At 36.7% G+C, this 24,000-nt stretch overlaps 1 protein-coding gene across 1 annotated transcript in view; it reads right to left on the bottom strand.

Moving 5' to 3' along the window:
• Positions 1-24,000, bottom strand: part of wwox (WW domain containing oxidoreductase) — a 316,805-nt gene that overhangs the window by 207,807 nt on the left and 84,998 nt on the right. Inside the window, exons 7-8 of the mRNA XM_056451577.1 lie at positions 14,211-14,396; positions 8,477-8,741 (exon numbers count right to left, since the gene is read on the bottom strand). Of these exons, the coding sequence (XP_056307552.1) occupies positions 8,477-8,741; positions 14,211-14,396 (451 nt within the window). The remainder of the gene's footprint in view (positions 1-8,476; positions 8,742-14,210; positions 14,397-24,000) is intronic.

The raw sequence follows: 24,000 nt of genomic DNA, 5'->3' as shown, positions 1-24,000 counted from the left end.
TCATGTGTTTACCAGATATGTTTTACAGTGCAGGTTAAGACTCTCAAGACAGTAGAAGAAGACCCCAGCAGCAGCAGCCCATAGTGGGAAACACTCCGTCAGGCAGAGTGAACCGCTTCTGTCCTCAACCTGCAGGCCCTAATCACCAATTATGAGCCCATTAGGGCGTCTGGCAGCTCATTGTGTCCCGCCGCAGCGCTCGGGCTCTGGGTTTAGACCTCTGGCCCGCTCTGCTACGCTCCACTGAGCGCCTGTCAGCCCCGACCGCGGATCTGCGCTGATAACACCCGTGTACCACAGATAACAACACCTGACCTAACAACCGGTTACCGGGGGGACATCGTCACGGCGACAGCGGCGGGATAAATCTGATGCGCTCCGGCTGACGAGACTTCATTAAAGGAGAGACGCCTCTGTAGTGCACTAATAGAAGCAGAGCCCTCGTTAGCCGAGCGCGAGCAAAGATCCATCAACAGCATCTCTTCTTATAAGAGCCACGGAGATTCGGGCTCCCAGAAGGACAGTCTGCTAGCGGGACGGGGAAATTATCTCACAGACACTCGCCAATGCACAGAGGAACTTGTTAAAGTCCTGCTTTTTTCTCCAGCAAACCGGCGGCTAATGTACGACTGTTGGGCCGTGGTCAAAAGTTCAGCAAATGCATATGTAAAAAGGTAGCGGAGCGCCCGGGGCAGAATCCTGCGGGGGAAATAATTGCGCTAAACTGCTGAAGTCGGACGCCGGAGTGGATCCCGACATTGTGTGGAGCTGATTGGACGCCGCTGATTTATTATTTTATTTCCGGGTCCCAAAAGCATCAAGCAGATATTAGATGGCACGAGCGTCTGAGAAATGTCAGACCAAACATGCTAAAACAGCTGTTTGACTACAGCAATGAAAAGGTTACTGAGGCTTCAGGGATGTACTGTACTTCACATACAGACGCAGAGCGAGCATCACAGATGACCTTGTTCCACATTGAGAGAGCTGGATAATGCACACAAAGAGCTGCTCCTCAAATACACCGTTTAAAAGAGACACGTGTGTGTCAATCGGGAAACTACACTAATGCCTTTAATAAATATTCCCCCTAAAATGAGAGTGGCGCAGTGGTTAGCACAGTGGCCTCACAGCAAGAAGGTAACTGTTTCTGTGTGGAGTTCGCATGTTCTCCCCGTGTTGGCGTGGGTTTCCTCCGGGTGCTCCGGTTTCACCCACAGTCCAGACACATGCGCTATAGGGGAATTGGTTAACTAAATTGGCCGTAGTGTGTATGTGTGTGTGTGTGTGTGAATTATTGTATTGGTGTTTCCCAAAGATGGGTTGCAGCTGAAAGGGCATCCGCTGTGTAAAACATATGCTGGATAAGTTGGCAGTTCATTCCACTGTGGCGACCACTGATGGATAAAGGGACTGAGCCGAGATCGTGCACTCAAAAATAAAAAGATTTCTGCGGCGTGTTCAAACTACTCATTTAAAATGAGCTGAATCAACACAATTCTTGATTTTTTTTTAGGGGGGGCTTAATTGTTTTGTGTTCAATGAACTTAAATTCACAAAAACAATTAAAGAAACTTAATCAATTTGTTTTGGGACAAACATGAAGGAACTGTGTGCAACCCAGCATTTATTACGGTGGGATTGTAACATTCACTCTAATAAACGCTTCCACACAATTCCTTCATGTTATTCTGACACAAATCGGTTAAGTTAACTTGATTATTTGGACAAATTTAAGTGGACTGAACATAAAACAATTAAGTTGGACCAAAAAACTCAATTTTGTTGATTTAGCTCATTATAAATAAGTAAATTAAAGAAGCAGCAAAAAGATATATATTTTGAGTGTTGATGGTCATATTTTAGCTTCAATTTTATCTAATATTTTTAAATAACTTAATATTGAAATTTGGGGGAAAACGAGTTCAAATCGACTAAAATATTTTTTTTTCTTCAACTTTTTAAAATCTTTTTGTCAACAATTTTTTGTAAATACGTTAATTAATGGACCGTTGTTCTGAAATGTTATGCAAATGCCTTGTTGACGCCAGAGGTCAGAGGAGAATGGCCAGACTGGTTCCAGCTGATAGAAAGGCAACAGTAACTCAAATTCTTTATTATTTTTTATTCTATATTATTTATTATTTTTAACTACCAAAATGTCAAATAAAGTCACTTTGTTAAACTGTAGAGCAGAGTAACACTGTAAATGAATGTTCACTTAGTTACTGTATTTACTAACACGAATAAACAAACTAGTACTACATTCATTACTGTATTAATCCCTCTTTGTTAATGTTATTTCAGTTGATTGACATTAGTTCATGTTCACTCACTGTGCATTAACTAACGTTAACAAGCACAACTCTTGATTATAATAATGCATTAGTAAATGTTGAACTATAATTAATAAATGCTTTACAATATTATTCATACTCAGCTCATGTTAGTAAAGACGTTAATTAATGGACCGTTGTTCTAAATAGTTACCCAGATAACACTTATATGGACACTGGTATCAACAGATATATCTTTTAACAGTGTATTGTGTTGTATCATTTTGATTTGTTTATTAATATCACAGTTCGCTTTATACATGATTGAAATAGAGCCTAAATAGGTTTCCTCCTGCTGTGCGCTGACATGATGTGGAGCACCAGAGACCACTCCATCATTACCAGGAGAAAATGAGAAAATGAGTGCGCTCTTATCAAAGCTGAAGTCATCTGCAGATCAGCGTGAGTCTAATGTTGGTCTGCAGAACACACAGATTACAGATGAGGAGGAGATACTGTAACACACACACACACACACACACACACACTTACAAATTATATCCACTCAGCAGAACTCCACATTATCTCCAAATGACCAGATCACATGAACTCTGATACCACATACGCCATAAAATCAGAGATATCATGAAAATATTATGAACGGTTTAAAGTTAGTTTGGGAATTATGGAAGATAATCTCACATTATCACTAGACACACGCTGATACTCAATAATTCAGTACATCAGGATGCAAATTATTGATATAGCGGGCGCTTCAACAGTGAATATTGCTTTTCTTAAAAACAGTACAGCCATATGCAATTAAACATGATTTATAATTTAAACTTTGAGTGCATTTATGAATATTCAGATTGTATTTGCAGTTATGTTTATAACAGCGCTAGATTATTGAAGAATTAATTAGTTAATTAGTTTAATAGGTCAAATATTAACATATCTACATGCTAATCTGGCCTATACACGCTGAAATATTGGGGGGGAAGCAGTGACTATGTATTAGGATGTTACATTAAAACTGCAATGGTTAACATTAGCTAAACATGAACTAAACTCACAATGAAAACTAGGATTTATTGCTTCATCTTAGCTAATGTTAAACTCTTATTATTATAAATAATAGTAATAATAAATTATCAATAGTATAAATAAATACAAATAATTATAACCTTATAGATTCTATGCCTACTAATGCATTAAAATCACAGTCATAATCTGGTTTAATTATAAGAAATTTTGCATTTTATGCTTTTATTCAAATTAATTCATCTTTAATAACATTTTGCTGTATTCTTTAATGAATATTAACACAGTAAGTGTAATAAATCTGGCTTTTTTTTCACTGTCGATTTTAATCTATTAACTAACATTTACTAATGAGACTTACTATCTTATTATAAGATTATACTAGGTGGCATGGGGGCTCAGTGGTTAGCACTGTTGCCTCACATCAAGAAGGTCACTGGTTCGAGTCCTGGCTGGGTCAGTTGGCGTTTCTGTGTGGAGTTTGCATGTTCTCCCCGTGTTGGTGTGGGTTTCCTCCAGGTGCTCCGGTTTCCTCCACAGTCTAAACACATGCGCTATAGGGGAATTGATTAACTAAATTGGCTGTAGTGTATTAGTGTGTGTGAATGAGTGTGTTTGGGTGTTTGCCAGTACTGGGTTGCAGTTGAAAGGGCATCCACTATGCTGGAATAGTTGGCGGTTCATTCTACTATGGCAACCCCTAAATATCAGGGACCAAGCCGAAGGAAAATGAAAGAATTAATTAATGAATGAATGAAAATTATACCATTATAAGGTTACTATTATATATTATACTAGTACTATTATAAGTGTTACCTATTGTACTTTATAATCCTTCATGGAGTCAATTAGTTTGAAAGATTTCTTTTCTCCTATACAATAAATTAAGACCCAATATAATATTAGTTATTATACCTGTAAAATGTACATTTTTTGCAGCTTACCGTGATAATACCGTGATTAAAAACTTCACAATACAGTCATAACCCTAGTTATCATGCAGTAATTAGTGAAGTAAAGTGTTCCTGAATCCTGAAGTGTGTAAGTGTCGCAGTCAGATGCAATAAAACAGCACAATCAGAGGTTTTATTGTAGATTTGCGCAGTTATAAATCACCTACAGCTTCTCGGAGAAGACAAAGGCGTTTTTTACCGTGCTCGGGTGTAAAATCCTTCTAGGCTCGTCCTGTCAACATTATGCAGAGCTCTGCAACCTTCAACAATTTCCCAGCATCCCATATGAGACCGCAAGCAATTAAAACGATAGCATCTTCACGGCCTCATAACCGGTAAATAAAATAACGGCAGTGTTTTCTGTTAACTTCTAGAAGAAGAAGAAGAAGATGATGAAGAGAAGGGAAGAAGAGAAGTGCACATGAACACCTGAGTGAGAGTTGCGCTTTTACTCGTTCATCTCTTTAACTACAGTTAATATACAGAGACATAATTACTAGATTAATTACAGATCATCCTAATCATAATAATAATAAGAAGATGAAGAAAGAAAAAAGATGAAGCAGAAAAGAAAGAAAAAGTAAAGGAAGGAAATATAAAGAAGAAAAGAAGAAAAAAAGAGGGAAGAAAGTATAAAAAGACAGAAGAATGAAAAAGAAGAAAGAAAAAAGAAAATAGACGGAAGATAGGTATAAAAAAGAAAGAAAAAAGAAAGAGGAAGAGAAGGGAAGAAAATGAAAGAAGAAAAAGGAGGAAAATAGAAAAAAGACAAAAGCAGAAAAAGAGTAGAAAAGAGGAAAAAAAGAAAGAACAAAAGAAAAAAGACAATGAAGAAAGAAGAAGAAAGAAAAAATATGAAGAAAAAAGAACTAAAAAGAAAGTAAAAATAGTAAAAACAGAAGGGATAAATAAAACAGTAAGAAAAGAAAGAAGGAATGAAGAAAAAGAAGAAGAAAAAAAGAAGAAAGAAGAAAAAGAAAAAAGAACAAGAAAAGAAAAAAGACAAAAGGAAACAAGAAGAAAGAAAAAAAGGAGAAAAATGAAAGATAAAAGAAAAGAAAAGGGAAGAACAAAAGAAAGGAAAAAAGTAGAAGAAAGAAAGAAAGAAAGAAAGAAAGAAAGAAAGAAAGAAAGAAAGAAAGAAAGAAACAAACAAACAAACAAACAAACAAACAAACAAACAAACAAACAAAGAATACAGAAGAAAAAGACAAAAGGAGGAAGACATAAGAAAAAAAAAAGAAAGTGAAAGAAATAAGAAAAAAGACAGAAAGAATGGAACAAAAAAGAAAAAAGAAAGAACAAAAGAAAAAGACAGATGGAATAAAGTAGAAAGAAGAAACAAAAAGAAATAAGAAAAAAGAATTTTAAAAAGAAGAAATAAGAAAGAAAAAGAAGAAAAAAAGGAACAAAAGAGGAAAAAAGGAAGAAAAGAAGTAGAAATAAGGAAGAATTAGAAAGAAGAAAAAGAGAGAAAAAAGAAAGAAGAAAGAATACAGAAGAAGAAAAGAATAAAGAATAAGAAAGCAGAAAAAAGAAGGAAAGGAGGAAGACGAAGATGATGAAGAGACAAAAGAACAAAATAGAAAAAAAAAGAAGAAAAAAATAAAGAGACAAAAGAAGGACGAAAGAAGAAAGAAGAAAGAAACATGATGATGATGACTGTTATTATTATTATTGCTGTTGCTATTGTTATTATTATTATTGTTATTATTATTAAGCGCTGACATTTTCTTTAGTAAATTTATTGTCTGAAATGTGATTGATCATTTCGTGTCTGCATGTTCAGAGCTCATCTTCAACATCATCGACATCTTCAATGAAGAGTCCACCAATCAGAGAGAGACGCGCACACACACACTCCACATCCACAGCTCAAGAGGAATCAACACCATGAGTTACAACAACACACTTCTGACATGATGATGCTTTCCTTTTATTACACACACACACACACACACACACACACACACACACACACACACAGAGACTGAGGCCTGAAGCTGATCACAGGAAGGATCTGTGATTTATGAGGATGCAGAGTTTTACTCTCGCTCTCTCTCTGTAAGTGTGTGTGACTCCAGCAGAGCCTACAGGAAGAGCTGCCCGTCTGATTTATGCCCACCTGGGCTTTATGAGGAGCGGCACACACACACACACAAAATGATAAACACACACTCGCTATTCACCTGCATATATATAAGCACACTATACACACTTACACTCACATCATATACACATGTATATACCCTTACTGATGTATTTCACATTTGCAAAAATGTAGACAGCGCCCTCTAGTGGATGTCGGCAGAAACATGCAACAAACAAAACAAACCCTAATTAACATGTTACAGATTCGCAAAAATGTAGACAGCGCCCTCTAGTGGACTTGTCTTCAGAAACATACCCCGAACAATGTATTTCAAGTTTCGCAAAATGTAGGCTATGGCACATATTTTCAGTGAGCCCAGGATGTGTTTGTTCTATGTATACATGCACTAGACAGACTGCAGCAATTCACACTTGATGTCGTACTCAAAATAGGCAGCTCGAGTTCAGAGTAGCTCAACTAAAAACGGCATCACAAAACCTCAGTGTTTCCACTCGACTGCACTGCTCTGAGCTTTCACACGTCAAAACACTTGAATATCAGACAGCAAAACAAACCCTCAGTGATGTATTACAGATTCGCAAAATGTAGACAGTGCCCTCTAGTGGATTTGTTATAAGAAATCTGCAACAAAATGCACACTAAGTAATGTGGTATAGATTAGCAAAAGCATAGACAGCGCTCTCTAGTGGATTTGTCACCTAAATGTAAACCAAAACAAACTCTTAGTAATGTATTACAGATTCACAAAAAAATAGACAGCGTCCTCTAGTGGATTTGACATCTGAAACCTGCAACAAAACTAACTTTAAGTAACGTATTTAAGATTCACAAAAATATAGACAGCGCCCTCTTCTGGATGTCAACAAAAATACAACAAAACAAATCCTGAGTAACATGTTACAAATTCGCAAAGATGTATTTTTCTACTGGATTTGTCACCTGAAATGTACAACAACACGCATCTCAAGTAACGTTTCCAGATTTGCAAAAATTCAACTATACAATAGAACATAACTGGAGTAAAATAATTTACAACACACCTGGATTGTGTTTAAAATGTAGACAGCGGCCTATGGTGGATTTGTTATCTGAAACTGCAACTAAACATGCCAAATAACACATTACAGATTAGCAAAAACCTACTCAGCGCCTTCTAGCAGATTTGTCATCAGAAACGTACAACAAAACAAACCCTTAGTAACATATTCGATTCTCAAAACTGTAGACAGCACCCTCTAAATTCGTCATCAGAAATGTACAACAAAAACCTTTAGCAGCACATAACAAAATCGCAAAAATGTAAACCGACTTTTCATTAGAAACGTACAACTAATGAAACCCTTAATAATGTAGTAAATATTTAAAATGTTAAGAGTGCCCTCTACTGGATTTGTCACCTGAAAAGAGCAACAAAACATACTCTATCATATTTGCGATTCACAAAAACGCACACAGTGCCCTCAAGTGGATTTGTACTCAGAAATGAGCAACAAAGCAAACCCTTAGTAACATGATTCGCAAAAATGTAGACAGCGCCCTCTAGTGAATTTTATCAAAAACTTACAATAAATCAAACACTTAATAACGCAGTACAGATTCAACATGTTGAGAGTGCCCTCTAGTGGATTTGTCACCTGAAATGAGCAACAAAACAAACCCTGAGTAACATATTAGATTGTCAGAAATGTAGACAGCGCCCTCTAGTGGATTTGTCATCAGAAACGTACAACAAAACAAACCTTTAGTAACGTAACAAATTTGCAAAAACGTAGACAGCGCCCTCTAGTGGATTAATCAAAAAATGTACAACATATAGTGGATACATCACCCTAAACGTTTGACAAAATGAACCCTTAGTAGCATGTAACAAACTCACAAAAATGTGCAGAGCGCACTCTAATGGATTTGTCATCAGAAATGTACAACGAATCATAGCCTTGGTAGCATACATTACAGATCGACAAAAGCATAGACAAAACCACTTCATTGCACAGCTCTTCAAGACATAAAAACACCTCAAAATCCACCATTGGCACTCATCAACCCCACAGCAGCTCACAGTGTAAAACAGAGTAACCTCCAGCTCTTACCATGGACTTGGTGAAGGGTCTCGCGAGGCTGAAGAGCAGTGTGAGGAGCCACCAGCTGCGGTGAATAGAGGTGAACATCATGTTTCCGGGATGCAGCGCGTTGCAGCAGACACCGTGCGGGGACATCCGGCGGTGCAGCTCGCTGGAGAACAGCAGGTTGCAGAGTTTGGCTCGGTTGTAGGCCAGCAAAGACCAGTAGTTCTTCTGTGGAGGAGACAGCAGATCCAGATCCAGATTCCCACATGAGTCCAGCAGATCCGTGAACCTGCACACAGACAAACACGTTCACTCCTGGACAATGTTGCGTTTTTATCTAGCGTGCCAAAAAATTGAATTGAGTATAGTTAAACTGAACTGAATTGAACTGAAAATTAACTGAAGTGAACTTAAAGTAGTGAATTGAAGAAGTGATTTGAACTGAATTGAAGTGAAGTGATTTAAACTGAATTGAATGAATTGAAGTAAACTTAATTGAAGTGAACCGAGTAGAGGTGAAAAGAACTGAATTACATGAATTAAAGTGAACTTAATTGAATTGAAAAAAATTTATTGAACTGAACTAAGGTAAAGTGAAGTGAACTGAATGAATTTAAGTTAACTTAATTGAAGTAAACTTAATTGAAATGAAGTGAACTGAATTGCTTGGATTGACGTAAACTGAACTGAAGTGAACTGATTTGAACTGAAAATAATTACAGTGAATTTAATGTAGTGAATTGAAGAATTAGTGAATTGAATTGAATTGAGTTGAAGTGAAGTGAACTGAAGTGGAAAAAAAAGACTAAATGTAAACTGAATTGAATAGAACTTAATTGAAGTGAACTGAGTAGAGGTGAACTGAATTGCATGAACTGAAGTGAACTGAACTGAAAATTAATTGGTGGACAATGTAGTGAATTTAAGTGAACTGAGTTGAAGTAAATTAAAGATCATTTAATTAAACTGATCTGAAGTGAACTGAAATGAACTTTAATAATCTGAATTGAATTTAACTGAACTGAATAAAATTTAAATGAACTCACTTGATGTGAATTGAAGTTGAAGTGAACTAAACTGAACTAAATGAATTAAAGTGAACTAAACTGAAGTGAACTGAGTATTGAAGTGAATTAAACTCAATTGCATGAATTGAAGTGAACTAAACTGAAATTAATTTAAGTGAACTGATCTGAATTGAGTTGAAGTGAATAGAACTGAACTGAACTGAATAGCAGTGAACAGAAACAAATCAAACTGAACTTTATTGAAGTGAAATAAAGTGAATAGAGCTGAAGTGAATTGAAGAGATCTGAACTGAAAACAATTTAAATTAATTAAACTGAACTTAATTAAGAAGAGAATTGAATGAAATTACGTTGAAGTAAACTGAAGAAAAGTGAATTGAAGTGAAGTGAACTGAAGTTGTTGTTGTACTCCCCCATTCACTGCACTCTGAATTTATCCACTATGATGACTTCTGCTGCTGAGAAACACACCAATGTGAAAAGGCTCCACACCGTGATGCCATGAAACCGTAATATTTTTATCCAAGGTTATCAGACCATCAGAATGGTATTTGCCTAGAGCGGATGGAGAAATGAAGTAAATGAGCTCTGGCAGGCTCCGGCTCCGGCTTCATGCAAATCAAAGCTCCGACAAGATGTTCTTTAATTGGCTCTGACGAAGCTGTTAAACGCCAGATGTTTGACAAGCCCCTGAACGCAGACGCTGTGTGTTTGCTGTGTGTGTGTCCTTGTGTGTGAGAAAAAAAAGTGTTTCCTTCTTCATTATGGGCTTTACATGAGCAGCGATCAGACGTGGTGTCGCTGTCCGACTGTTTGACATCAGACATCTCTGCTCTGATAAATAACAACAACAACGACAACAACAACATCTGCAGGAGTCACGGCGGGAAAACACTGGAGACTGGAGGAGCTCCCAAAACCCCACAGATCAGATCTGAGTTATTCATCTTTATGCTCTTAACACAGAAATCAATAACGTTTGAGGTCACTTATGTCAACTCAGACAAGACTGAATACAAGATCATTTTCCTGATACATTCAAAATATTTATTTATATATAGATTTATTATTTAATTTAATAAAGAAATATTTATTTATTTATTTATTTATTTATTTATTTATTTATTTATTTATTTATTTATTATTGTGGAAAGCGCTATAAAAATAATTGCAACTTGAATTTCACAGAAATAAACAGAAATCAATAATATTTGGTGTCAATTTTGTCAACTCCGTCAGGGTTGAACACAGGATCATTTTTCTGATACATTCAAAAAATATATATATATATATATATTTTTTTTTGTGGAAAGCGCTATAAATATTAATTTTATTTTAATTGCCATGCAACAATTAATTTTATTTGTTTATTTTTTTAATAGCCTAGCACAACAACATGATACAAATTAAATTAAATTAAATTAAATTAAATTAAATTAAATTAAATTAAATTAAATTAAATTAAATTAAATTAAATTAAATTAAATTAAATTAAAATTAAATTAAAGCTCCACTAAAAATAAAGAGATATATCACATTTGCAATGACACGAACCACAAATAAGCAACATTTCCTATTATTTATCCGAACTCTCCCAGTAAGAGTTAAGCAGCTCCAGTCTCCCAGTCTGTCATCATCTCGGCCCAGGATAATCCATAGGCCCGTCCCGACAGAGGCGTCAGACGCACAAATAGTCTATTTTCAGCGCAGAGGAATGAAAAGGTCAGGTCAGCCTGGTATTTAATAACTGCGGCTGCGGCTTGAAAGAGACTGAAGCATAAAGGCGATGATCGGTGTGCTTTTCAGAGGTGAGTTTGCACTATCACTGTCCTCTTGTCGGAGGAAAATGTCAGTAAAGCCGCGCTGCAGAAACAGATAAACACACATTTAAGCTTTAACACCGTCCCAAATATAATCTCCAGCAGGTCAGAGGTCAGACCAGGAGCGCAAAAAGGCCACGTATTAAAGCCGGTGGAACTGATAGAGATGAGGAGGATGGAGGAAATGTGGAGAAGGATAATAAAAACACACTGAGAGAGTAGATGGAGGAGTTTCTGCAGTCAGTGATTTTACTGTTGGTGAATCGGTTTTTCATGCGAGGCTTGTTAATCTAATGGAGCTCAATCTCCTTTATTTGATAATCATGCTTTCTTAAATAAATACAACTTTTTATAATAATAAAGTCCTTGTCATACAGGAATAAAGACATAATATTATGATTATAAAGTCATTAAATTCTGTGAATAAAGTTGCAGTGATACGAGAAAAAATATTACAAAAATAAAATCTTAGTGATACGAGATTAAAGTTATAATATTACAATAATAATGTCGCAATAATACATAGTTATACTATTAAAAAAGGTCTTAGTGATACGAGATTAAAGTTATAATATTACAATAATAAAGTCACAATAATACAGTCATACTATTATAAAAAGGTCTTAGTGATACGAGATTAAAGTTATAATATTACAATAATAAAGTCGCAATAATACATAGTCATACTATTATAAAAAGGTCTTAGTGATACGAGATTAAAGTTATAATATTACAAGCACAAAGTCATAGTGGTATGACAATAAAGTCGTAATATTATGTTAATAAAGTCATAGTAAAATGAGAATAAAGTCGTAATATTATGATTAAAGTTGTAGTGATACAAAAATAAAGTCGTAATATTACAAAAAATAAAGACTGCGCTTTATGAGAATAAAGACAAACAAGAACAAAGTCATAAAATTACGAGGATACAGTTGAAGTGATACGAGAATAAAGTCTTAATATTATATTAATAAAGTTGTAGTAATATGAGAATAAAGTCGTAATATAACAATAATGAAGTCATACTATTAATAAAAGTCTTAGTAATACAAGAATGAAGTTATAATATTCTGAGAACAAAGTCGTAGTGATATGAGAATTGTAATATGATAATAACGACGTAATATTATGTGAATAAAGTCATAGTAAAATGAGAATAACATTGTAATATAATGATAATGAAGTCGTAATATTATGTGAAGTTGTAGTGATTATTACAAAAATAAGGTCTTAGTGATACTAGAAAACAGTTATAATATTACGAGAACAAAGTCATAGTCATACGAGAATAAACTCATAATATTATGATAATAAAGTCACTCATACGAGATTATAATCATAATATTCCAACTTTATTCTCGTATGACTACGACTTTATTCACATGATATTACGACTTTATTCTTGTATGACTACGACATTACTCACATATTACGAATTTATAATTATAATATTGCAACATTAAAGTTGTAATAGCATGTGAATAAAGTCGTAGTCATACGAGAATAAAGTCGTAATATCATGTGAATAAAGTTGAAGTCATATGAGAATAAAGCCGTAATATTATGATAGTAAATTCACAATATTAGGAGAATAAAGTTGAAGTGCTATAAGAATAAAGTCGTAATATCATGTGAATAAAGTCGTAGTCATACGAGAATAAAGTCGTAATATCATGTGAATAAAGTAGATGTCATATGAGAAAAGCCATAATACTATGATAGTAAATTCACAATATTAGGAGAATAAAGTTGAAGTGCTATAAGAATAAAGTCGTAATATCATGTGAATAAAGTCGTAGTCATACGAGAATAAAGTCGTAATATCATGTGAATAAAGTAGATGTCATATGAGAAAAGCCATAATACTATGATAGTAAATTCACAATATTAGGAGAATAAAGTTGTAATATTACATGAATAAATTCATAATATTACAAAAACAAGATCTTAAAGATATGAGAATAAAGTTATAATAATACGAGAATAAAGTTGAAGTGCTATAAGAATAAAGTCGTAATATTTAGAGAATAAAGTTGTAGTGATACGAGATTAAAGTCCTAGTGTCGTTTGGTGTTTCCACCAGAACGGTTGGTCTGGAGTTCCACAGGGTCAAGATACATGGCCAGCGGCTATAGCCAAAATTTTGCTCACTCATGCCAATGCCAAATGTCTGTTTCAATGGTGCTAGCAGCAAAAATCATACGGACAATGAAATGTATTGTTCTCTGATGAGTCCGGCTTCCCTGTCTTTCCCACATCAGGGAGAGTTCCAGTGTGGAGAAGCCCCAAAGAAGAGTCCCACCCGGATTGTTGAAGCATGGGGGTGGATCAGTGAGGGTTTGGGCTCAACATCATGGCATTGCCTAACCCCAACACTGGTGCTAGATGGATGCTGGCTCACTGCCAAGAACTACCCAACCATTCTAAAGTACTATGTGACCCAATGGTTTAAACATTGTATCCCGAGGGCGGTGGCGTGTATCAAGATGAAAATGCAGCAATACACACAGCAGGACTGGAGACAGAGTGGTTGAAGATGAAAGTGAAGTTGAACATCTCCCATGGCCTGCACAGTCACCAGAGCTTAATATTATTAAGCATTTTGGAGTGTTTTGGAGGAGCGAGTCAGGAAAGGTTTTCCTCCAGCAGCATCTGATAGTCAACTGACCATTATTCTGAAGAAGAACGGCTCTGAAGAACTGTGCAGGACTTGAATCTGTCATTCACAAGACCCACTGATGCTGTATTGAGGAGGAACTACACCGTACTAATGAATTACTGTGCTCTAAAACCAGGCCCTCAGTAGTATAGTCCAACATCTGTATATTCTGCACTGTCCTCGATATCAATATTGTGCATGTTCATTATCATGATGCATTAAATTACTGAATGATGTGAAATGCTGACCTGTGGGACTCTGAAGAAACCACCACAACCCGTGCTGGAGCCGAGAGCCGCAGGACGTCCTGCAGGAGCTGCACCAGGAGGAAGTGGCCCAGGTGGCAGATCTGAAAGGTGGACTCGAACCCGTCCTCCGTCAGACGCCAGGGCTGCGAGCAGACGGCAGCGTTACACACCAGCACATGCAGAGGCCTGAAAACACAGAAGGAAATACATTCTCATTCTGAAATACAACATAGACAAACTATAAACCAATACAATTAACTAATACTGAGAACAATAGGGATGCCACAATACTCAGCATAATACTGAACTGAGGGGTGGCACAGTGGCTCAGTGGTCAGCACTGTGGCCTCACAGCAAGAAGGTTGCTAGTTCGAGTCCCGGCTGGGTCAGTTGGTGTGTCTGTGTGGAGTTTGCATGTTCTCCCCGTGTTGGTGTGGGTTTCCTCCGGGTGCTCCGGTTTACCCCACAGTCTAAACACATGCACTATAGGGGAACTGATAAACTAAACTGGCCGTAGTGTATGAGTGCGAATGCAAGAGTGGATGGGTGTTTCCCAGTACTGGGTTGCAGCTGGAAGACCATCTGCTGCACAGAGGTGGACAGAGTACTGAAAAATCGTATGATGTCAGGTGATTAAAATTCAATGTCTAGCCAGCGTCTAAGGACAACAATATTTTGACGTCCAATAATGGCATTACCTGACGTTGATATTTGGTTATTTTTAGGTTGTAGAAAGTGACCAAAATCCAACAGAGCCAACATCTTAAACCAACGCCATACTGATGTCAAATACTGATGTCAATATTCGTCAGGTATGGCAACCAAATCCAACATCTGACAAATATCATAGTGTAACGTTCACACAACGTCAAGCTGTAACATCATTAGACGTTGATATTTGGTTGATTTTAGGTTGGACGTTGGACATTGACGTCAGCCTGACTTTGAGTTCTGATGTCAACCTGATTTTCATTTCCAAATAAAATGCAACGTCCCCACGACATTGAGATACAACATTAATCTGACGATATGTTGACATCTTGTGCCTGCTGGGTGTTTAAGGGCATTTCAGTCTTTATACAGTAAACATCCGTCATTATCTCATCACTGACATGCATCTAAACAGTCTCTGGGTCAATGCACGTAAAGATTTTGGACATTTTAAATGCTTCCAAACCGTTTTCTGCTATTATAAATCACCATGTCTTGAGGTAGTTCATTACGATGCGATTTACTTTCTATGTGCGATCTGATTGGACAGTAATCCTTGGACTAATTGGACTAATTTTTCTAATCCCCATAAATAGGAAAAAATAAAGCAGTGACTGCAGGTTAAAGGAAAATAGTGGTGTAAAAGTACAGATACAGCACTAAAAATGTACTCAAGGGAAAATAAAAGTACACATCTTCATAACCACTTAGTAAAGCACAATTCCTGAGAAAAACTACTCAATTACAGTCATTTGAGTATTTGTAATTTGTTACTATACACCACTGCTGCTGCGGAAAACTGGTATATGCTGGAATAGTTGGCGGTTCATTCCGCTGTGGTGACCCCTGATGAATAAAGGAACTAAGCAGAAAAGAAAAAGAATGAAGGAATAATAACAACAACAATAATAACAACAACAACAACAACAACAACAACAACAACAATAATAATCATAATAATAATAATAACAATAACAATAATAATAATAATAATAACAATAATAATAATAATAATAATAATAATAATAATAATAATAATAATAATAATAATAATAACAATGATAATAATAACAATAACAACAACAACAATAATAATAATAATAATAATAATAATAATAATAATAATAATAATAATAATAATAATAATAATAATAACAATGATAATAATAACAATAACAACAACAACAATAATAATAATAATAATAATAATGATAATAATAATAACAATAATAACAACAACAACAACAACAATAATAATAATAACAACAATAACAACAAAAATTATATTAATATATAATTATATTAATAAAACCAGCTATAAACAAACCATAAACCAGAGCACAAAAACAAAAATATAAATCCAAAATCAAAACGACTACAAACACCACCAAAACCCATCCAGACCAAAACCAGAGTAAAGAGCAATCTAAACTAAATGAATGATTTTGAAGAATGATTTTAATGCAATTATTTCCTGAGGTCAGTTGTTTCTCCATCATCAGGCAGAAGGACAGATGTGTGTGAAGTCCAGGCGAGATCTTTGGTTTGACAGAGTCGCTCCATTGGTCCCGAAACCACAGCCATACAGCAGAATAATCTCAATCCACCCCACCAATTTTTAATTTCTTCCATTAGAATTAATTACGAGGCCCACAGGCAATTTGTGTACTCCATATTTAATACTGCCTGCACTATTAATTAAAAACTGGTTGCTGGAAAATTAATGGAGGAATTGTTATGCCCCTGTTTTAATGAGTCTTCTCTATGACATTAAAAAAAAAAAGTACACTTCACATTTCCCTCCAGGTTCTGTGTGGAAATCAGTGTTGCGTCGGCGCGAACGCATGGGATCATGGGAAACGAGCAGAGGCCACGGTTATACATGTGTGTGTGTGTGTGTGTGTGTATTAGAAAAGCACACTGAACAGCACAGGTTTCAGCTGACCTTTACAGCAACACACAATCAGCACAATCAGCTTCACACCTACAACCGGGCAATGGAGTATATAGACTACAGCAATAAAAATAAGCCTTTAATAATTTATGCATTTGAATAAATAATAATCATTTTTAAATTATTTTAAATTATTTTGTTGTTAATTTGGGGCTTTAAGGAGGTTTTATGCAAAACAATAATTTTGGGGTGAATCATATTTAATAAAACTTTACAATAACGTTAATAACAAAATTCTTAATTCATGTTAGTCAACAAATAAATATTCAAATAAGCCTGGCACACACACACACACACACACATACACAAACGGACTACAGCACAGGCTTATTTTCAAACAGAACAGATTACTTTATTTTCATAGACAGCAGAGCAAACATAGGATGACTAGAGGCAAGCACACATACACACACACGCGCACACACACGCAGAGACACACACGCACGCACACAGACAAGGCCACTGAGATAAACAACTTTCTTTTCAGGAGAACAAAATGGTAAGAGCTGAACAGGTAAGAGTCGAACGGGTAAGTTGAACAGGTAAGAGTCGAACGGGTAAGAGTTGAACAGGTAAGAGTCGAACAGGTAAGAGTTGAACAGGTAAGCTGAACAGGTAAGAGTCGAACGGGTAAGTTGAACAGGTAAGAGTCGAACAGGTAAGCTGAACAGGTAAGAGTTGAACAGGTAAGAGTCGAACGGGTAAGTTGAACAGGTAAGAGTCGAACAGGTAAGCTGAACAGGTAAGAGTTGAACAGGTAAGCTGAACAGGTAAGAGTTGAACAGGTAAGAGTCGAACGGGTAAGTTGAACAGGTAAGAGTTGAACAGGTAAGAGTCGAACGGGTAAGTTGAACAGGTAAGAGTTGAAAGGGTAAAAGTCGAATGAGTAAGCATTGAATGGGTAATAGTTGAACGAGTAAGTTGAACAGGTAAGAGTCGAACGGGTAAGAGTCGAACAGGTAAGAGTTGAACGAGTAAGTTGAGCAGGTAAGAGTTGAACAGGTAAGAGTTGAACGGGTAAGCTGAACAGGTAAGAGTCGAACGGGTAAGTTGAACAGGTAAGAGTTGAACAGGTAAGAGTCGAACGGGTAAGTTGAACAGGTAAGAGTTGAACAGGTAAGAGTTGAACGGGTAAGCTGAACAGGTAAGAGTCGAACGGGTAAGTTGAACAGGTAAGAGTTGAACAGGTAAGAGTCGAACGGGTAAGTTGAACAGGTAAGAGTCGAACAGGTAAGCTGAACAGGTAAGAGTTGAACAGGTAAGCTGAACAGGTAAGAGTTGAACAGGTAAGAGTCGAACGGGTAAGTTGAACAGGTAAGAGTTGAACAGGTAAGAGTCGAACAGGTAAGTTGAACAGGTAAGAGTTGAAAGGGTAAAAGTCGAATGAGTAAGCATTGAATGGGTAATAGTTGAACGAGTAAGTTGAACAGGTAAGAGTCGAACGGGTAAGAGTCGAACAGGTAAGAGTTGAACGAGTAAGTTGAGCAGGTAAGAGTTGAACAGGTAAGAGTTGAACGGGTAAGCTGAACAGGTAAGAGTCGAACGGGTAAGTTGAACAGGTAAGAGTTGAACAGGTAAGAGTCGAACGGGTAAGTTGAACAGGTAAGAGTTGAACAGGTAAGAGTTGAACAGGTAAGCTGAACAGGTAAGAGTCGAACGGGTAAGTTGAACAGGTAAGAGTCGAACGGGTAAGTTGAACAGGTAAGAGTCGAACAGGTAAGCTGAACAGGTAAGAGTTGAACAGGTAAGAGTCGAACGGGTAAGTTGAACAGGTAAGAGTTGAACAGGTAAGAGTCGAACAGGTAAGCTGAACAGGTAAGAGTTGAACAGGTAAGCTGAACAGGTAAGAGTTGAACAGGTAAGAGTCGAACGGGTAAGTTGAACAGGTAAGAGTTGAACAGGTAAGAGTCGAACAGGTAAGTTGAACAGGTAAGAGTTGAAAGGGTAAAAGTCGAATGAGTAAGCATTGAATGGGTAATAGTTGAACGAGTAAGTTGAACAGGTAAGAGTCGAACGGGTAAGAGTCGAACAGGTAAGAGTTGAACGAGTAAGTTGAGCAGGTAAGAGTTGAACAGGTAAGAGTTGAACGGGTAAGTTGAACAGGTAAGTGTTCAACAGGTAAGAGTCGAACAGGTAAGAGTCGAACGGGTAAGAGTTGAATGAGTAAGTTGAACAGGAAAGTGTTGAACAGGTAAAAATTTGAACCAGCAAGTTGAACAGGTAAGAGTTGAACAAGTACGAGCCGAATGGGTAAAAGTTGAATGGGTAAGCTGAACAGGTAATTGTTGAACAGGTAAGAGTTGAACCGGCAAGTGTTAAACAGGTAAGAGTTGAACAAATAAGCTGAACGGGTAAGAGTTGAACAAGTACGAGCTAAATGGGTTGAATGGGTAAAAGTTGAATGGGTAAGCTGAACAGGTAAGAGTTGAACGAGTAAGCTAAACGCATAAGAGTCGACCAGGTAAGAGTTGAATGGGTAAGTGTCAAACGAGTAAGAGTTGAACAGGTAAGAGTCACTTGACAAGAACTGACGAATCAGCTTTTTTGTAAGGAATATGCACATTTCAGTAGACTAATTACTTCAGATAAAGACAGAGAACAAACACTGCAGCGTTTTCTCCATGAATTAAACCTGTATCAGAGCTGCAGCAATGTTTTGTTCGTCATCCTCCAAGAAAACGGCTGATGGTCGCCTAGCATAAACAAAGGAGCGCGAGCACAATGGGTTGAGAATGGTAAAGGAAGTGATGCACCTCGCGCACTTTTAGACGTGGTATGTGAATGTGAGACGTGGCCATTAAGAGTAGCCGGATGAGAAGCCAACCTCATCACACCATGAGTTTGCACTCATTGGCGGCACTATTTGGTGTCTGTCCACACCAAATAAAAAAAAAAACAATGATCTTCTTTCCCCGCCACCATCTCTGTGTTTATAGGTACATGAGAGCAGCGTGACACATTTACAACAGGACTATCCAAAAAAGTAAACCATCGGTCAGCCTTTTCCAACTTCTTTTTGCCTTCAAATGTAATTGCCTTAACCCTTAACACAATTAAACCTAAACAGAGTCACTCAACCAACTCTCAAACAGCCTTTAAAGGACATCTATTATGCAGAAATCACTTCTATGTGGGGTTTAAACACAATCGATTGTCAGCAGTGTGTCTAATGGTCAACATGAATTAATTGTGTTTGTTCTAATCAGACTGAATGATGAAACACTTCGACATTCTCCCTTTGTACGTCTCATCAGAGGGGGAAAGCCCCGCCCACTAGTCTCCATCTCATTAGCATAAACAGCAGCCCTGAGTGAGAAGCAGCCGTCTGTCCATTAGCCATTAGAGTGTTTGAGCTGCTGAAGATAATGTCAGCATAGACTAAGAGGATTATAGATGTGGAGTTTTAGATGAACGGAGACAGGAGCGACATGAAGCACACACTCACACTGAAGCACACATGCACACCTGACTCACACACACACACAGCCGTCTGTAGCTCCGCCCTCCTCTGAAAACAGCACAATCTCATTTGCATTTAAAGCGACAGTCACCAAACGCCATAATTAAGATTAAAGCCTGAAAGGGTCAGATTCAGAGAGCTGGAGAACATTATCTGTGTGCTATCCTCAGCTCAAACCTCACTACACACTCTAGGGACATCAGAGACTTATTTTACATCTTGCAAAAAGGGGCAGAGTAGATCCCCTTTATTAGGAGGCAAGTGAGGAGTGGCCCAAATGCACACACAGAAACACACACTTACGGACCCCGTGGCGCACACACACACACACTCTCTCAGACAGATCTCTCTGGGAGTTAATGAAGCGTGGACTCAGAGAGAGGGAGTGATTGTACCTGCGAGAGAACACCATTAAACTTTATGACTTTCACGCTTGTGTTTGAGAGCGTGTAATGGAAGAGGAACATGTCTGTGATGCTCGTGAGCTCCAGATAACTGATCCCACGGGTCACCATATCACCCGCAAACCAGAAACACACACACACACACACACACACACACACACACACACGTCTCCACACACACTTCAGATCAAATGCAGAACTCAGGTGCATGTTATTGTGCTTCTGAAGGACAGCATTTGCTCTGGTGTTTTCTTCTCTGCTGTGCTGTTTATCTAATCGATCAGACATGTGGGCGGAGCTTGATTTTGTCCACTTGGACTTGATTGAAAAATTGTGCTTTGCTATTGGTGGATCTCATGTGAGTAAGAGGTTGACTCCGCCCTCACAGCAGTAAACACCAATCAAAGAAGAGATGTACTTTAAAGGAGGGGTATTCTGATTCAATATGATGATACACATGAACTTCTAATAAATGCACACTCTAATGTTGCACATAAAATGAACATTTTATATTAGAAACAAATAAAAAAATCTAAATTTTCACAATTTTGCCTTGAACTAAAAGATTTTGATTTTCTGAAGTCTTTATGTAATTATTTTAAGATCCACAAAGAATATACAACAACAAAAAATAAGCAAATTATACAAAAATAATTTAAAAATTGTATAATTAAAGTTATAAAAATAAACTATCATTCATGTTATCAATAAATGAAAATAGTATTTATAAAACTTCTCTATTGTGTCAACTGCTTAATGCTTACATTTGACAGAAATACATATACATACAATAAATAAATGTAGAAAAAGTTAAAATAAGCAAGTTTTTGATGTTGCAAATGCCTCTTTTGTAAGAACTGAACTACCAAACACTTATATTTACCAGAAATAAATTAAATAAATGTAGAAAAAGTTAATATAAGTGTGTTCTTTCTGTTGCAAACTCCAAACCACCAAATGCTGACTTACCAGAAATAAATAAAATAATTATATAAATAAATAAATGTAGAGAAAGTCAAAATGAGTGAGTTTTTGTTATTGTAAATGCCTCTTTTGTAAGAACCAAATCACCAAACGCTTATATCTACCAGAAATACATTAAATAAATAAATAAATATAAAAAAGGGTAATATAAGTGTGTGTTTTTCCCGTTGTAATCGCTTCTTTTATAAGAACTGAACCCCTAAACGCTTAAATAAATAAATAAAATAAATATCTAAATAAATAAATGTAGAGAAAGGTAAAATAAGTGAGGTTATGATGTGTTGTAAACGTCTCTTTTGTGAAAACTGACCAACCTAATATTATATTTGCCGGAAATAAAATAATTATTTAATAAAGAGGTTAAAATAAGCCAGTTTTGTAGTTGTAAACGCCTCGTTTGTGAGAAATAAAACACCTACACTTATATTTACAATAAATAAATGAATGAATGAACATGGAGAAAGTTAAAATAAGAGAGTTTATTATGTTGCAAACATCTCTTTTGTGAGAACCGAACCATATTACACTTATATTTATCAGAAATAAATAAACAAATAAATGAATAAATAAATGGAGAGAAAGGCACACATCCCTCAGTGCAGGTGCCTTGCCAGGAATGCATAACATAAATAAATATATTAAATAAATACATGTAGAAAAAGTTCATATAAGTGTGTGTTTTTCATTGTAAATGCTTCTTTTATAAGAACTGAACCACTAAACGCTTATATTTACCAGAAATAAATAAATATATAAACATATATAGAGAAAATGTTCATATAAGTGTGCTCTTTCTGTTGCAAACTGTGTGGAGTTTGCATGTTCTCCCCGTGTTGGCGTGGGTTTCCTCCAGGTGCTCCGGTTTCCCCCACAGTCCAAACACATGCACTATAGGGGAACTGATCAACTAAACTGGTCATAGTGTATGAATGTGAATGTGTTTTCCAGTACTGGGTTGCAGCTGGAAGAGCATCTGCTGTGTAAAACATATGCTGGAATAGTTGGTGGTTCATTGCGCTGTGGCGACCTCTGGTGAATAAAGGGACTATGCTGAATGAAAATGAATGAATGAATGTAAAGAAAGTTAAAATAAGTGAGTTTTTAGTGATGTAAATACCTCTTTTATGAGAACAGAACCACCTAACACTTATATTTCCCATAAATAAATAAATAAATAAATAAATAAGTGTGTATGAAGTTAAAATAAGTGTGTCCCCTGGTGCTGCTGAGCAGATATTTCTGGCAGAAAGCAAACGTCTCTCGTCTTTCTCTCTCTCTCTCTGCGAAATGTTAATTTGTGTGTAAATGGCTCTCGGTGGAGGAAAGCGTTTGTTGTGGGCATGATAATCTGCAGTTGTGTGTCCTACAGCGCGCTCGGACCCCCGCCAGGCACGTCTTCATAAGCAAAATAAAAAAACCCTAACAAATGGTTTTAATAGCTCGGCCAACATAACGCAGAAACTCCCTTTAAACGTATTAATGCGGTCAGGGGGGTCGTGCGCAAATCTGCAATTTACGTGTGAGGGCGGAAACGAGCGGACGGGGACGAATAACGCTCCATACTTACTTTAAAGAACCCCCAGGGCACGACCTTTGACCCCACAATAATCTCTGGCCATAAAAGAGTGATTGCTTTTGTCTCCCTGCACTCGCGGAGGTCCACATTAAAGCGAGAAGACGGAGAATACACACGTGTGGTCATTACACACACACACACACACACACACACACAGTAAAAGAGCAGTCTCACTGCGCAACACTTTATAGTCGACGAGATGTTGAAAATAAACCTCTGTTTCTCTCGCTGGACAAACTATAAAACAGCAGCTTTTCAGATCGTGCTTTTATGTCAAAAAACACTGGGAAACCATCGCAGAGTGTGTGTGTGTGTGTGTGTGTGGTAAATCAAAGGCTATTTAAGGAAAGTTTCATGTCACTCTGTCCGTCTGTACATCAAATATAGATCTAATGAAAAGCAAATACTGAAATGCAAAACTAAATTAAATAGAAGAAAAACTTGCTAATTCAAAGGCAACTTTCAATATGTGATTCAAAAATGTTGACAATCTAAAAACATTTAATTAAACAAAACATGAAACTAAACTAAATGCAAACAAAATTATATAATATATATATCCCAGGTGTAAGGTCATAAGAGCAGCAAATAATAACCGAAGGTGGATTATTCTGCTGAATCATCTGTTGAACTGCATCCCAATCATCACAAGTACGGCAGAAGACCTACTGGAACCCACAGAATCGCACAGAAATCAGTCA

The sequence above is a fragment of the Danio aesculapii genome, chromosome 25 (genome assembly GCF_903798145.1).
Source record: "Danio aesculapii chromosome 25, fDanAes4.1, whole genome shotgun sequence".
Classification (NCBI taxonomy): domain Eukaryota; kingdom Metazoa; phylum Chordata; class Actinopteri; order Cypriniformes; family Danionidae; genus Danio; species Danio aesculapii.
Note: the sequence above shows the minus strand (reverse complement) of the source record. Positions and strands in the feature narration are given on the sequence as shown.